The following is an 18134-nucleotide window of genomic DNA, read 5'->3' on the forward strand; positions in this document are numbered from 1 at the left end:
ACAGAATGGGTACAGTCAGCTTTGTGTAACTTCAGTATTGTGTGAGTGTGTATAAGCTCATATCCAATCCCATAGTGCAACAATATAAACTTGTCTATCAAAAAACAAGTGTGTGTGTGTGTGTGTGTGTGTGGGATTATCCGCATTATCTGAATTACAACAACATCCTTTAGTCTGGGTTTGTTTATGAAAAAGAATCATAATGATATTAGACTTAGCAACACACATACATACACACATCATCACACCATGCATTTTGTGTGTGTGTGTGTACGCATGTGTGTATAGTCGGTTGGATTAGCCAGATGGAGGGGCAGGAATCACCTGATAGGATTAAACCATCAACCATCTGGTGGCCATGCTGCTTATGAACTCACGCACGCACGCACACACACACACACACACACACACACACACACACACACACACACACACACACACACACACACACACACACACACACACACACACTTGTGTTACCGTGTTCCAGGTAAGATGGCGTTCCTTCCACTGGGTCGAGCCTGCGGGCCCGTCGGCCATGTTTGGAGTTGTTGTGGACGAACATGTTGTCGGAGACTGACAGGACATGTCCCTCCACGCTCACCGTAGTCGATACCACCACCTGGAGAGAAGCAGGGAATGGGACGGGACAGGATGGGGTGGGGCAGATAGAGTGACAGAGGGAGATTGACAAGAAAGTGGTAAGATAAAAGAGGAGAGAGTTGGGTTAGACAGGAGGAAGAAGTGGACAAAAAAGGGGAAATAGTGGACAAAGAGAGAGAGGAGCAGAGAGAGTGCAAAGGGAAAGAAGAAAAGAAAAAATCTGGAATTACAAAGTGTGGGGTCTAGAGATCATTGCAAGGAGAAGTTAACAGCGTGAAACTGTGAAAAGCTCCCTAAATGTAACCCGTTATCACTGCTATTACCATCACACTGAACACACACTAAGTCAGTGTGTGTGTGGTGTCTATCCTCTTCTGTTCAATAGTTCCTGATGGGTCCAGCCCTTAATTATCTCCCAGGGAAACAGAGCTGTCTTCTCTGGTTCCACTACAATAGAGCTGCACAATTAGAGCCACAGATACTGTCACCCACTCACAACTGTACTCTCTCTCTCTCTCTCTCTCTCTCTCTCTCTCTCTCTCTCTCTCTCTCTCTCTCTCTCTCTCTCTCTCTCTCTCTCTCTCTCACACACACACACACACACACAGACACACACACGCCATGGTAATAAATCTATCAGTATCTTCTGGGCAGCCAGTATCTCCACTCAGACTGAAGTGGTGTCTTCCTGATTGTGTTTTGGCCATGAAGATAAGGAAATAATAAAGACTACACTGCCTTAAATCTTATTCACAATCCCACAACATCCTGTCTTTCTTTCTTTCTTTGAAGTTTCTCTTCTTTCCTTCCTTTCTTTCTCTCTCTCTCTCTGACACCCTCCTCTCTGTCTCCCTGCATTGTGTGTATATTTATGTTCTGAGGAGTCAGGGTCAGGATCTCATGTTTCCTGTATAAACGCTGATAGCTTACAGTATTTACTTACACAGAAACACACACATTCCTGTGTTTATGTGTTACAATAACCATAAAGTTATGTGTGTTATTATGTGTTATGTCCACAGAAAACACTGGGAAAGTAGAGAGAGACTAAGGAAGAGAATGGCATGCAAACACACACAGAAAAAGGAAGAATTAAATGACGAGAGTAGAAAAGTATGGTGGTTTCTACCTGGAACCTCCTCATGTCTCGTGGGTTTCCTGCATTTTTTAGACAGTTCTGGTTGCACTTGAGGAAAAACTTGAGAAAGAATCTGTCGAGACAGAGAGGTTATCATTAGACCAGAGTGAAGACTACACCACTGCTTTCCTTCAGGATATGGGAATTCAACGTCAGTCTCCAATATACAGCACAATCAGAACCCCAAATACACATACATAAATTAACATTTCATACTGTTGGAAAGTCAAAGTGTATTTCCTTGTGAAAGTTCCTTGTGGATGTGTGGGACATGTTTTTATGTTCTTAAATCCACAATGCTTTGAAATGCCACATAAAGGCATTGGATGAACATACAAGAAGACAAATAAAGCAGTACACTCCAGAAAAAACATGAGCATCTTTGGCTGTGAGCTTTAAGTTTGAGAAAATCTTATTTTATACTTTTGTGAATCCATATTTAAACATACTTCCAAAGACCCTCCTGGCTTTGCCTTTCCTTAGGTCTTTGTCCAAATTGACCTTCATCCTCAATAATTTGTTAAATTAGCAACATGTGAACTATTAGTATAGCTTAAAAACCTAAAGTGTTTTTTATGATTCAGAAACAATTTCAAACCAACTTTTAACATCTGAAGAGACAGATTTAAAAAAGATCTTATAGTTTTTTTTTTCCTAACGCTTACCCTGATCATTAAGAAAGGTGGAACTGTGTTGACACTGGATGTTTGAAAAGGGACCATATGTCATGAATCTATATTACAGAATAAATCAAATACACAGATGGCCATCAACAGCTAACAAACACATCCAGGTTGTGTTTTGGTGTGAGCCAGCTGGCCAGCCTGGCAGAAGCAACAAGGCGCACACACACACACACACACACACACACACACACACACACACACACACACACACAATAACACAAACACACACACCTTTGCATATATGTTTTGTTTGTTAAATCTGTATGTGTTACAGCTAAATAAAAGCAACACATCTTCACACACAGGGCAATATTTCTCTACATTACTTTTCCATGTCTTTCTTCCTTTATTAATTGTATTATGTATGTTCGTACACAACACTGTTTTGTCTTTTTATGATTGCTTAAGTTTCCTATCAGGCAGAAAAATAAAAGAAAGCACACATAGATAAAGCACCACCTGTTAAGGTTGATCAAGAAAAACAGGATTCCTCTGTCGCAACAAAAATTAGTAAGTTCCAAACATTTTTTAGAGCTTTTATATGTTTCATCACATGGTGTCCACCCTCTGTATTTTTTTTTTATTCCATACTTAAATAATTTTAACTTTTCGGCATCACCTCCATTCCCTCGTGGCAGAGCATGGTGCTGTTCAAGAGATGACAGCCCTTATGCTGGACTACCAGAAAGAACAAAGCAGAGGTGTGCGCTGTGTGTGTGTGTGTGTGTGTGTGTGTGTGTGTGTGTGCAAACATGTACTCCACGTGTGAGTGTATGTGCGTGTGTGACGGCGCAGCACAGACCAGTGGCAGGTCTGAGTGTAAAACTCTGCGTTAACGAGCTCAGGCTTCGTTAGAACACCGGCGCTGGGTTTCTGCATGCCTAATTATCTTGACCCCTCACCCCTGGGTGACAGCCTATCACAGTGGAGGACAGCCACAGTGACCCCTGCTGACCTCCCACTGTCTAGTCCTTCTCACAACACTGGCATAGCGTTAACACGACCACCTCAGCTGACCCTACGCTGTACATCTCTGTGTAAAGGAGGCTGTTGGGAGGCTCACACATTCTGCTCATCTGCCTGAAATATGAAAAGACTCAAAACAGTGGTGGAAAAAGTGTTCTGGAGAAGATCTTTTAGAAATACTGTACTTTACTACAAGTAAAAGTCCTGCATTTAAAACATACAATAACAATAATATATACTGACGTACTCAATCTGAAGTATTTTACTTTACATAAAAATTATTCAAATGAGTTCCACACAGTGTGGTATACAGATTTAAAATTGGGAAAAGAGAGAGCACTGGTTTTGGATCAAGACTTGGAATCTGCAGTTTCAGAACTGGAAGAGAAAAAGTTGGATCGGTGCATCCCTACAATCACCTTTGCTCATCAAAATGCACCGTGTATCATTACATTCATAAAGAAAAATAAAACATGTTGGATGGATTTCCTACTTTATAAAACCATGGATGTATTATATTGACCTGGACACAAGATTACAAAATGGCACCTATTCAGTTCAATGAAGTTCCTCACCTGGCGCATATGCCAAAAACGCTTCCAGGTTTACTTCCGTGATATGTGGTCCACTGAATATGCGCAGCAGTGTTTCTCCCGCTAGCCCCGCCCACGAGTTCCCGCTCGGCCCATAGACTTTACATTGTGGTGACGTCACAGTTTTTCTTAATTGCTAGAGTACAAAACAATACAGGGCCCTGTGCATCACAAAAGTCCACCACAGCATTACTAATGTTCCTTTAAGTGCAGTATTTTGAGTAAATGTACTTCTTTACTACCTCTGCTCTGTGGTCACTGTAATCCTGTTTCTGCAAAGGTGAATAAGAAAGGTTCTCGTTTCTAATGCTGCACCACTGAGAAAAATGGGGTCGACGACTTAAACCATCACCTAAATCATCACCACAATCTCTGACCCATCAATTTAACAATATCAATTTCCCCCCTCCATCACTTTAACAATATCAACTTCCCCCTCTCAGTGTATTCACAAACTAAATAAGTTCCATCATTAGCTTATCTCGCTGGTGATCTGATGATATTGCGCATTATTTTTCATATTTCCATCTACTGCTTGATTCTGTCTATTTCCTGTGAGAGCGTTTTCTCTCATTGATTGCCAACAGAGCATATTCTACATTTTAATGCAGTATATGTGCGTTCCTCTTCCCCCTTCACTTGACCCCATCTGGCCTAATCAACTCTGCTACAAAAAGGCCCTGCAGCTACACACACACAGGCACACACACACAGACACCTTGTGTAAATTGATTGGTTGGTCCAGTCACTGGTCGTTAAGAGGCTTCCAATTAAAGCGGGCAATTATAAAACTCTAAATGACTGTGGGGGAGGGGAGCACTCTCCCCCTCTCTCCGCTTTCTCACTCCCTCTCTCCGAGGCCCGATCATGTTCAAGTGATAACAGCGCTGTTGACCTTTGCTATACTGTAAGTACCACACTCAGAGAGCTGACCCCACGCATGCACGCACGCACACATGCACGCACAAACACACACACACACACACACACACACACACACACACACACACACACACACACACACACACACACACACACACACACACACACACACACACACACACACCATCTGGACAGGGAAGTGTAAGAATGGTAGTAAGCGGAGAGTAAAAAATAAAGATATAAAGAAACAATGTAGGATTGAAGGAAGACTGAAATACAAGATATGGTTACACTCAGACAGAGAAAAGGGTATATTCCCAGTTGAATTTGACCACCAGATGCCCCATGCGTATCAGCTTACATGGTCACTGCTGAACCTATCGCGGACAAGATCGTCAATATTATATATTAATATAATGATTTTTGCAAAACCCTGGAATATGTTAAATTATGTTTTTTAATGTCCAGTCCCAACATTTTAAACTCTAACTTGCTGCACTATCTGCACATGGCAATTACACTATGGTTATGTTTAGGGAAAGGTTGTGGTAATGGGAAACTATGGCTACACTAAGGCATGGTTAGAATGACGCTTAGAAAAACACTTTGTTAAGTTAGGGAAAGGTGGTGGTAATGACAAAAAAAAAAAGCCAAATGTTAATTGCCTTTTCAGTTCCCTAACCAAATTATCTCTCATATTGTTTATTTTACCTGGAAAAATACCTGGCTCTTTAGCTGCTAGTTGTTTAAAGCTATAGTGCGTAGTTTCTGTCGCCCTCATGAGAAATTCAAAGTTATGACAACAACACTGTCGGCGCGTCCACATGATACAAGCCTTACGTGATCGTGCAACACCCCCACCCCTCCTCGATGCAGTTGCTAGCAGCTAAGGAGGACACGGAGGATTACAAAAACATGATGGACTCATCAGAAGAGGTAAATATCTTCACTCGAGTTTCTGCGCAGGAAAGTCACCGGACGATACAATCTTCTAGAGTTGTGTGGAGCTGATAGTCTTAATTAGCTTTGTAGCAACTCATTTGGCAATGGCTTGAATGTAACGGACGTTTATTAATATCATAAAGTCACGCACTAAAGCATTAACTTTACCTGCTAGTTGCTAACTTTGTTTTTCTGTCGTTTGCTTCATGCTGTGGTGAAGTGTTGAAACTTAACCAGTAAATTTGAATCACAGTATAGACTACCTCGGTGCAATGCTAGTTTTCTCAACTTAAAAAAAGGTGATGAAGTCGACCATTGTGTCATTCTTTTGGCTACTGTTGTTACTCTTGTCCACAATAATGTAATCAACCACGCTAGGATGCTCTCATTTAGCCTGCAGTCCATGTAGCAAACCATGGTTGGATGCAGGTTTTTTTAGCCTGTTATCCATGGTATAGTAGTGAACGACACAGTTACATCCATTATTCAGAGGCTGAGATGGCAATTATGGCTCAGAGCACAACTGACATTAATATTTAATATATAGGGCTAACACAGACCTGAAGAGAGAGACAGGAAGTGACAGAGCGAGGGAATGGAGAGGGTGTTGGGATGGAAATAAGAAGAGTGAAGAAGAGGAGGGGGATACAGAGAGTGTGTGTGAGGAAGAAACAAATGGAGGAGAGAATGAATTTGCTTGCTTTGACCACCCTCCTGTCATTTAAACAGTTACAACGACAACAGAGCAAGGGTGACATCCGGGGGAATTCCAGCTTGTGTGTGTGTGTGTGTGTGTGTGTGTGTGTGTGTGTGTGTGTGTGTGTGTGTGTGTGTGAAAAAGACTGTGAGTGTCTAAGACTGAATGTCTATGTCCGTTTTATTCCCTAAAGACTCGCTATTCTACTGCCAAGAATAACGATGCCGCCTTGGAGGAGAAAAAAACAAAAGAATCTCTCCAACACACACACGCACACACACACACATACAAACAAACACACAAACAGGATTCTGGTGAGTTGTTGCTGACAGGTGGAGAAATTGCAGTCAGTTAGTGCAGACAAACTGAACAACAGATCAGTGCTTTTGCTGCTCCTGCCTCCTCTGTCTCTTCTCTGTCTCCCTTGCTTCCTTTAGATGTCTTATTTCACCTGCCTGCCAAGTTTCTTGGCAGAGCTTTTCTGACAGAATGATGACTTTCACTATCTTTCTCTAAGTGCAAGTGTGTGAAACAACTTGGTAGTGCATGTGTATCTATCGTAACTGCCAGTAACTGATCAGCCACTGGTTGCACACTAAATAACACTGCACAAAGAGGAAGCCTGTTTGCATACAACGTTTAAATTCAAAACATATTTGAACATCACTCTGGATAAGAGCTAGGTGGTAATACTGTCACTTTAATCACATCTATACATATAGATAGTATAGTAGTATACTATTTCCGTTAAACATGCTTTTCATTGTAATTTGTCATTTCAAATAGCTAACCTAGCTCATATTTGAGAGTTTCCCTCTCTGTCTGTTGATCTGTCAGAGATCAACTTCCTGTTTCCTGTTTACACTGAGTGCTTGTTTTTGTTTAATGCGATGACATTAGATAGCATTGCTGGGCCCTGTGCCTGCTATCTGAGTAGTCATGCAAGTAGGAAAAACAAGGATATGAAATACTATTACGCCCTCTATTCGGCTGTTATCACAACAATAATTTGATAATATATTGCTTCCTGTGGAATAAAAATGCTTGTTTTTTTCTTTGCCTTTGTTGTGTCTTGTTCAACAGCACTTCGGCAGAGATAATGCTTGTTGATACAGGGCTTGAACCACAGTGCAGGGACAGTCCCTATAATCAAAAGTCCACACTTGAAATCTATTTGAATGATTACAACAAGTAAGTTCATAAATGTACATGTGAATATTTATCACTTTCTTTCAACAGTCCATGTTATCCATCTCAGCCAGCATCATCATTGACGTTATCAAGATGATAAGGTGTTTTTAAAAGGATCAGGGAGAATAAATTGATAGAAAGAAACATGGAGATGAGGAGGAATCTGAGGAGGTGAATTCATTTTACTTGGAAGGATAACTGGAAATCCACTTTAGTCTTGGTTCAATAATATGTGAGTTTAAGTCTTGCATAATGTGGAAACTGTACTGCCACAGCCAAAGTAAAAGCTGGTAATCTGTATAACTGCTCCATGATGTAAGGTTTGATTAATTGTCTTTCAAGCACATTGGGCTACAACTAATGATTATTTTCATTACCGATTTATCTGCCGATTATTTTCTCGATTAATGAATTAATTGTTTGATTAATTAAATGTCAGAAAAGAGTAAACACACAATTCCCCCCAAGCTGAAGATAACATTTTCAAATTGCTGGTTTTGTCTGAACAATAGTCCAAATGTAAAGATATTTAATTTTCAAAGATATAAAACAAAGAAAAGCAGCAAGTCCTCACATTTGAGAAGAAGACAACAGCAACTGTTTGGCATTTTTGCTGGACTTATTTTGCCAATAATGTCATTCAACCAACCATTTTCAGCTCTACAAACCAGCCAGAGGTCTGATCCAAGGACAACAAAACCTCACAATGAATATTATGTAACAAACTGAGATGAAGGAAAGAGAATAGATGTGTTTCCAGACTGCACTGACCATGCTCAGTCCTGTGCATCTGTTTTCTTTCTATGCTTGAGACCTACCAGAACGTTTAATGTATAACCTAACATACTGTCATTGGCAAAAAAAGAAAGGACCTGGGAAGACGTCCACATACTCAGAGCCATGGATGAGCAATGTTGAAAGTAACAGGAGCGCGAGAAGAGCGGTGAAGAGGAGCGGAGAAAATAAGAAACCTGGACACATAGGAGAAAGTGCGAGTAAAGGGAGGCGAGTGGTTGGGAGCGAAATGGCAAAAGAAAGAAAAAAGGCAGCGGAGGAGGGAGGGAGAAGGGAGGGAGGAAATACACTGGAGAGGGAAAGAGAGTTATGCGAAGGAACAAGACTTTAGAGAATTGAGAAGAGCCGAACGAAGCAGAGTTATTTTACATAATGATGGTTGATATGCACAGAGGTAATTGATAGCTGAGCTGCAGCCCAAAAAACACCCAGCTAGCTGTCAATCATGGCTCATCTCCCGGGAGATATGCTAATGATGATGATGATGAGGGCTTAGCTTCATATTTCTATCATTACTATTAATGCTGTCATTGTTGTCATCTCTGCATATTTAAATTACAGAGCAGGCCACTGTGTTGAGAGCCAGCCTGTGTGATGTCTATGAGGGGGCTTGTACTGTCTGCCAGGGCTGAGATAAAGTGAGTATTAATAACCTGCACAGTCTACTAGTTCAGCGCTGGTGGACCTGTACAAGTGTCATTACATTATTGTTACATGTAACAGTGACACAGATGTCATCAGTTTGTCGCTCAGAGTGGCACACTGTCATTATCTATGGACCACAAGCAGCAGCTGCATAGGGTGAAGGATCATCAGTACATTTACAGACATAGTTATGTTTTGATGAGTTACTATGATTATTAATTTGTAATGTGGGTTGTTTTGCTCTGACAGTCAAATAATGAAAAGAATGATAACAACACTTTCAATGTAAAGAATAATTACAACCTATTACAACTGGGGCCTTATTTTTGCAGTTTGGGCCAGTGGAGGACGAAGCATTGACGATCAGACTGGTTGTAAACAAGCTAGATTATCTAAACCATTTTATATGGAGGCAAATTCCACAGACAGAAAGTGATCACTCAAAATATACAGAACACCACTGCCCAAAAAAGCTGTTTGCACAACTACATACATTATTGATCTCTTGGTCAAACTTGAATGTAAAAATTACAATTAAATGGCAAACGTGGAGTTTGTTAAAAACCTGTCTGATAATCTGCTTGTGTTTTAGGGATAGACTGATTATCTGCCTTGGCCGATTATCGGGCAATTTTTTGGCAGTTTGCAGATTATCTGTATCGGCGTTTTATTTGCCTGATAACCGATAAAGTTAAAAATTAAAACGTGCGCTACTTTGGCTCCGCTACAGCTCTGTGTGTGTCCCTCTTCTTCGGTTTCACTCACCACTGAGTCTGACTTAATGTCCCGCCCACAACACTATCGGACTATCTTTTACTGTGTATTATGTTGAAGTTAAATAATTGCTAAAAGCATTTAAACAACGTTTTGTGTTGGAGTTTGTAACATTCCAAAACCTTAATTTTCACTTAAAGATTTTCATTTTCACTGTAAATGCATATCGGTTCCAAATATCGGTTATTGTGTTTATTAACTACTAATAAAAAGTATCGTAGCGGCCTCGGAAAAACAGTATCGGTCGATCCCTATAGTGTTTCTTGACTCATCAGTTTTATTTTTGGTGATGTTGCTGCGTTCTTGGAGCTCAGCAATGAACTTGGTGAGTACAATCTTATTATTACTAATAGGACTGATGGCCAAAACTATGAAAATAAGACCCAAACTGCAACAAACAGGAATTATCCTTTAATTATCAGTATTGTATTAAGTCTTAAGCCTTTGTTTTTATTATTTACAAATGTACGTTTTCTAGTTGTTTTCTAGACAGGCTAAAAAAAGTGATGTTGTACAGCAGATGTAAAAGAAAGAAAGAAAAAAACAACAACAACAACACAGATCCACTGTGAGGGTTACTTGTACGCAGATTGGCCTTCATTTTATGAACTTTGTTAAATACTTGAAGAACAGTGATGCTGCCGACCAGGAGACAGCGCACATATTTACAGTTTGGGACCATGATAACATAACTTACAACATGATTACCTTCAAGATATATACTTTCATCGCAGGGAGAGAAACGGGGGAGAACTGTGAGGAGATGAGGATAAAGATGAGGGGCTAGACAGACTTCGAGGGAAGGAGGATGTTACTGTGGTGTATATTTTAAAGGCTAAAGGCAAACTGTTGAATTATAGATGAGAGAGATTGATTTGGGGGGGGGGTTGAAGAAAAAAGGAGAGAAGAGGTGGAAGGAGGGACAGAGAAGAGTGGGGGGAGGCAAGGAGGGGGGAGTGAGTGAATGGTGAGCACCTAAAGAATCGCTAGCTCTAGGCCAAACATGTATGCACGCACACACACAAACACACACAGCTTACCTCAAATCGATTTTAAGCTCAGGCTTGCTCTCCTTTCTCTCTGTTGCTCTCTCTCTCTCTCTCTCTCTCACACACACACGCACGCATGCACGCGCACACATGTGCGTGTGTGTGTGTGTGTGTGGCTTACAAATAATTCATGTTGGGTGGAGGAAAAGAAAAGGAAGAGAGGAGAGAAAGGGTGTGATGAAGGAAGTGATAGTGACAGGAACCTCTTCCTCCCCTCTCCTCCTGTCTCCTCAATCACTCATTCAAATACACACACACACGCGTTCACTGCCTGTGAGATTGCCTACATCACACACATACATGCGCACACGCGCTCACACACACACACACACGCACACACACACACACACAGCAAAGGGAATTTCCCAGTTGTAATGATGCTGATTGAGAAAAGCTCTTCCTTTCTCCCCTCCTTCAACTGAACACCATATCTGTGTGTCCTCACTAAAACATTACAACGTTGTTTGTTTGTTCAAACATTTTAAATAACCTCTGTTTATGTTTTTCTGACAATTACCTGTCATGTGGTCATGCAAAATGATCAACTGCTGTTTCTCAGAAGGAAAGGCCAAAGTATAATGAAGTTGTCGCAGTGGTTCGACCACTGACTGGAGACCGCTGTTCAGATCCCGTCTCCTACCAGCAGTCAGTGTTGCTTTCTTTTAAGTTTAGTAAAGTAGTTGCAGTTGCCTAAACCAAACCTGGGGTGGCAGAAGGTCTTATGGGTTGTTTCAAAAGGTAATGACAAATTATTTTGGTCATTGACGTATAAGGAGTTGTTGGTGTGTACATACAGTGTACTGTACATGTGTGCTTGTATTTACACTTGTGTGTATGGTTCAGTGTATTCATTTTAAAAGGTGAATATTGCAAAAATACTGCAAAAAAGAAAATGATATACAAACAAAATATATTGTATGAGATGTGTGGTATGTATGTGTGTATCTAATTGTTAGTGTGTGTATATCTCTATGGTTGCATCCATGTACGTGCATGTGTGCATTACACTTGGGGACTATGTGTGTACTCTATTTTGATATATTGTATATTTAAAGGGATGATGTCTTATTCAGTCACAACATCCTGGTGCCTAACCTAACACCAACTGCTATAAATGATTTGCCTCTGGTTTCTTTTTCGGATTCTCCCTGATTCTCTTTAGACAGAGATGCAGAAAACAAAACATATTTGTAAACCATACATCAAAGACTTTACTGAAACAGGGATGTGATAATTATAAATAAAGAAAAAAATCTGTCATCCACAGCAAAGGCATTATACAATGATTGTTTGCAATTTAAAAAAAACAAAACGATGAATGAAAAAAAAGAAAGAAATGTTTTTGAGGTCTCACTCTTTCCTGCACTCTTAAAGGTTTACTTTTGGAGGACAGAAACCTAAAAGTTAATTTGTGACCTTAGAGGTAAGCAGTGAGAAGGAAGGAAGAGACACAGGAAGAAACAGAGAGAGTAAAAAGAGAAGGTGAGGGAGATGTACAGGGCAGGCTGGAAGATTTAACTCCTGCTACGTTTGTCAAACAAATTAAACGCTGTCCAGGTTCCCCACCTGTATATGTACGCACGCACGCACACACAAACACACACATAAACTGCCCGCGTGGCACGCATATGGCTCACCCGGTCCAAATAAGGAAATATGCATTCATTACCATAACTAATGTACGAACCACTCCATTTAATATGCTAATTCACTGAAATATTACTGAGCGCCGTCTGTTGTAAATGAATAAATTTGAATTGCAATTAGAATAATCCTTTATAATTAATGAAAACTGTCAATTTTGGTTCAGAAGTAATTTGATTAACGGGTTGATGGGGCACCAATTAAGTGGAGGATGAGGAGGAGGAGGAGAGTGGAGGAGGAAGAGAAGAAAGATGACAAGCTCTTCAGATAATCTCTTCCTTTTCATGTGTGATGAGAGATTAAGCTAAAATTATGTAATGTTCCTTTAAAGACACAGAGTGTCAAATTAACAACAAACTTCTCTTACCTTTGTGGATATCACAGCAGCAGCAGGATGAACAGGGGGAAGCATAAAAAAGAGTAGAAAGAGAGTAGGGATGATTAGATAGAGGACATAACACAATATTACTTATGATACAAGTCCAATAATAATAATACAAACTTCAAACATTATGCAACACTGCTGATACAACTTCTTTCTGATTAAAAAAAACACAATTTTGTTTATGTATTTTAGCAGTTTTATTTCTGCAGCAGGTCCAGTAATGGTGTCATTGGCTTTCTAATTCACAAGCACCTCCTACCACTAATTAACCACATCCATGTTGCTGTTATTAGCTAATTACAAGACTGGACACATGCTAATTAAAGCTATTCAATTTGTGTGTGGTGCGTGGGTGTTTGTGTTTGTGTGTGTGTGTGTGTGTGTGTGTGTGTGTGTGTGTCATTAATGCTTTAATGACACAATATAACCTGCATTGCAACAGACCCCCTATCCCCCTCTATCCACCCCCCTCCCCTTCTCCCAGTACAAAAACACCGTCGCTCCCTCTATTCCCAAATCAATAGCCAAGGTCATTATGTGTAGCTGAATCATATGTTTCACTAAAGTTGCTGCGTGTTAATAATATTTCAACGTAGTTGCAGGAAAAAGCTTCTAATTTAGCTTGTTTAGTCAACACGGTCATCCATCATGGTGAAAACACAAAAGACCCCCCTGACTCTCCCCTGTTTTCCTTTTGCTTTTTCTCTTCACCATTGCTTTTTCCTCATCTCATTTACTCTCCTCCACAGCACCTCCTCCCCTCCTTATTCATTTTATCTCCCCTCTTTTTCTTCTCGTTTGCTCTCGCCTCCTCTCCGCTCTTCTTCTCTCATAGTCAATCCTCTCAAACACCTATTACATTTCTTCTTTTCTTTCCTCTCATTAGAAGAGCAGCTTTTTCTTCATTTGCGCTCTCTAATCCTCTATTTATACATCTGAATATTCATGACCTTGTTTTGTTTTGAATATTCAAGAACCAATTAACATGCTGTTTATGAATAATTAATGCCTATTATTTTCTCCCTTTTAAATTTTTAATAATTCTATATATCTATAAATCTGAAAACAAAATGGCTCATTTTTTTCCCCACTAACTTTCAATGCAAATGCATGTGATAGTGTGTGTTGTGTGTGCGTGCATTTGTCATGCTGACAGACTATTTAACAACAACTCAGGAACTCTCTCTTTCAACTGCCAACAGTCTATCGTCCTGCCACCCAACCAAAGTGTGTTTGTGTGTGTGTGTGTGTTCACACTCATGAATAAATGAACTTGTTAAAGAGAGATGAAGGGAAGGAAGGAGACAGGTTCTGCTGTCCTGTTAAAAACTACCTGATCTGGCACACCGCTTAGCATGCAGGAACAAACACACACACACACACACACACACACACACACACACACACACACACACACACACACACACACACACACACACACACACACACACACGTATAAGATTGAAAACTGAATCAGAGGCCTGCATCACACACACACACTAGAGAAATTAACTTGACAATAAGATGAGTGTTATAAGAGAAATAAAGAAAATGTGTGAGAGAGAAATATGCTACCTTGTCCCTTTTAGTCTTATGAATACAGCTGCCTTCATGACAGACATCATTCCTTTTAATCAGTATCGCTGCTGTGATCAAAGAACTACTACCTCCACAGAAAGTGACAGCAAGCGACGGAGTACAATGGGAGACTCCTCACTGTGTGTGTGTGTGTGTGTGTGTGTGTGTGTGTGTGTGTGTGTGTGTTTGTGAGCGTGTGTGTGTGTGAGAGAGAGTGACATCAACGTTGACTAGTACCTGAACGACAGCAAAGCCTTCATGTCTACATGCTGTCACATAAGTCAGGTCTTGCGATACAATCACACCTCCTTCCCTCCACACACACACACACACACACACACACACACACACACACACACACACACACACACACACACACACACACACAGACAAACACACACACACTGCTGACAACTGTCAAGCACTCACCTCCAAACTGGGGTGTAGGTAATTAACCAGACAAAACAACTCCCAACACCTCACAGATCAAGAACACAGAAGAAGTACAAGGAAGACACACGACAAAAACAAAAAAAAAAAAAAAAAAAAAAAGAAGAAAAGAGACGCTCTGACTACAAAACAAGCTAGAACTCCTAAACAAGGAGCTCCACTCACCCACTGGTTAACGATGAAAATAGAAACAAATCTGCACTCCTCTACTTATCTCTCCTCTCCTCACTTTGTCTTTACATCTAAAGTAATTTTTGCAAGAACACCACCATTAAAAGTGCTACATCATCACCTACAAGTCATATTTATTCTAATTGTAAACATTACTCTAATTATCTAATGATTGCCAGTAGAGACAGAAAGAGGTGTTCTTGCGCAATCAGAGCCAAAATTTCCACAATTTCTCTTGGCGGAAGAAGTGAAGAAAATGACAGGGAATGAAGAGGTAATAATGTCCTGTTTGTGGCAGGAAACAAAGGTGTGTTGCTACTAATTTTGAGACATACATTGTCGCAATACCGCTGTGAATCAGAAGCTATACCAGGCATTTTGTCCTTGGTGTTTAATTTGTTTACAAGTCCTCCAATTTAAATGACAAAATATGTAATTTGTTAACTGCCCTCAACACATAAAAGCGCTTTCTGAACTAACATCACTTGTTTGGTCCTTCATAAACTGTTACAAATCACTGTTGAAAAATAAATCTGTTTTATGATGTATCAACACTATGGTTAAGGTTTTGTCAGCTTTAGTCACAAACACAACATGGTTAGATTATGGTTTGGACTAAAGGAAGTACTTAGTTACGGTTTTAAAAAAACATTGTGGTTTGGGTTATAATAAGTCACTTTTTAAGGTTAGGGAACATTCCTCATCGTGGTTACAACAATAACCACATGGTTAAGGTTAGGGAAGGACTGTGGCCATAGTTAAAAGAAACCAACATTGACTGTTGGTTGGAGCGGTTTCTCTATAATAATGTTACCCAACCTAATCTTTTGCTCCTGTCATAATTACTACAGCCACTAGGGGGCTTTGTCACTTTAACGTGAACAAATGTTGGTTTTGGGGCTGAAAGGACTGATGCCGTCGTTTCTTTTGGGAGGACGGTCACCATTTGACACATGGTGTCATTTGTTTACACCATCAACAAGAGGGTGTCAGAAGATATGCTACAACAAAATAATATAAATAAATAATTGTATTAAATAAAGGTCAGTTTTGTCCAAATGTCCCATCAATGAGTTTTAAAGGAGTTTAATGTACTGCAGAACCTAAGCAACAGTTATGCACATACAACAGACGCTATATTGCTGGGTGTATCAATCAGACTGAATGCACTTTAGTTTTGGTGATCCTGTTTGGTAAATCGACAACAGCAAATTTAGCTATTTCATTTCATCAAATAAAGCATTTACATAGTCAGTAATCTTCCTTTTTTATAGCACACATTATGAATTTTCATGAAGGAAAAGCACAGGAGTTACTAATAACAGTAACAATGGCGCTGTGTTATTGAAGTGTTCCAGTGAACTGTGACAGTAAGCCAGCATGAACAATACCGGGACCCTGAAACTGAAGCAGCTAATACCCTGTTTACACTACATGGTTATTTTGAAAAAATGAGACATTTCCCTTCGTTTCTGCCCTTCGTTTACACGCAAACGGAGAATTCGCCTCGGAAAACGATTCTATCTAAAAAATCAGCCGCCAAGAGAGAGAAAGAGGAAGTGATTCGTTGCTGTTGTTGCTATTTTCAGGATTCTGATTGGCTAACGTGGGCTTGAGCCACCTACAGGTTTGGCATGCTCTTGACGGCATTGACGGCATATATATAAATGGGTACGTGTAAACGAACACTTTTCTGAAAACTGACATCTGTGCACGATGTTATTTTTGGAAACGGAGAAGTTGAAATGTCCATTGAAAATAGCCGGCCACGTGTAAACGTAGCATAAATGGAATCCAGCCTACATTCTTTTTATTACTCACTTGTGCTTTTCCTACTGTGACATGTCAAAATGTTTCCTGTGAAAAAAAACCCTGGCTGAAAAGATTTGTTTGGGTGCTTCCTTTCTTCCCTCCCAATCCATTAGACAAAGAAAAACAATTAATAATTTAAAAACACATGACCCAATTTAATTAGAGCCTTCGTTCAATTAACAGTTTCTCCTCTTTGTTCTCTGTCATGGGTGGATGTTCTCATGATGACAAATATCACGGCAGATATGTGTGAGTGTGTGTTTGCATGCGTCTGACTCCCTGATTATTGCCGGTGCTACTTTCTGTTATGCCAAGTCTCCCAGTGTAAAAGAATGGCAGAGCGTAAACCACTAATTAGCTCCCACTCAGACAAACCAAGATTGCACAGGCAGTGTGCATACAGTTCTTTTTTTTTATTTTTCTCTGTTTAATCTCCTTGTTGTTTCCTATTTGTTTAGCTCATTATGTGATCAAAGCCATTAACATGTTTATGGAGCAGCTCTTTCATATTGCAATAAAACACACTGAAGCAACTCATAGAGAGTAATAAGGATATGAAATATGAATGCAAGAGGCCCGGAAAGATGAGAAGAAAGTGTGTGTTTGTGCACATATTTGTTTGTGTGTTTATGTGAATAAAGTACATTTCAATCTGATGAAACTCTAAGCCAACAAATAGAATGAGGACAACAGAGGGCATTTGAGTTTTTGAGTTTTTCTGTAGACACACATGTACGCACACATACACATATGGAAATACATAAACAGAGGCAGTAACTGTTCAATTATTCAGCATACACAAACACACACTGGAGGCAAGGTGAGGGTAAAAGCACAGCTAAGCTAACTGGCATGCTGAGTGGCCCGCAGTGTCAACAACCAATCAGGATGGAGCATGGTGGCCAGAGAGAGAGAGAGACGTGACCCCTGGTGACCCCAAACTCTAATGATTTATAAACATGACTGGGAAATGTTGTGTATGTGTGCGTGTGTGTGTGTGTGTGTGCGTGCGTGCATGCCCCGGAAACCCTGAAGCTTTTTAAATGTGGAGATGAATTCTTATTTATTCACATAGAAAAAGAGTGAATGTGAAGACCCCAAGGGTAAGGGTTCAAAACAATACAGAGCGAGGG

The 18134-nt window shown here is 40.2% G+C and overlaps 1 protein-coding gene across 3 annotated transcripts in view; it reads right to left on the minus strand.

Annotated features, from left to right (window-relative positions):
- LOC114566614 (transcription factor COE1) overlaps positions 1-18134 on the minus strand; it is an 84532-nt gene that overhangs the window by 26476 nt on the left and 39922 nt on the right. For all 3 annotated transcript variants that reach the window (XM_028595204.1, XM_028595207.1, XM_028595205.1), the window contains exons 7-8: positions 1733-1814; positions 481-622 (exon numbers count right to left, since the gene is read on the minus strand). In XM_028595204.1, coding sequence (XP_028451005.1) covers positions 481-622; positions 1733-1814 — 224 coding nt within the window. The remainder of the gene's footprint in view (positions 1-480; positions 623-1732; positions 1815-18134) is intronic.

Source organism: Perca flavescens, chromosome 13 (assembly GCF_004354835.1).
Source record: "Perca flavescens isolate YP-PL-M2 chromosome 13, PFLA_1.0, whole genome shotgun sequence".
Taxonomy (NCBI): domain Eukaryota; kingdom Metazoa; phylum Chordata; class Actinopteri; order Perciformes; family Percidae; genus Perca; species Perca flavescens.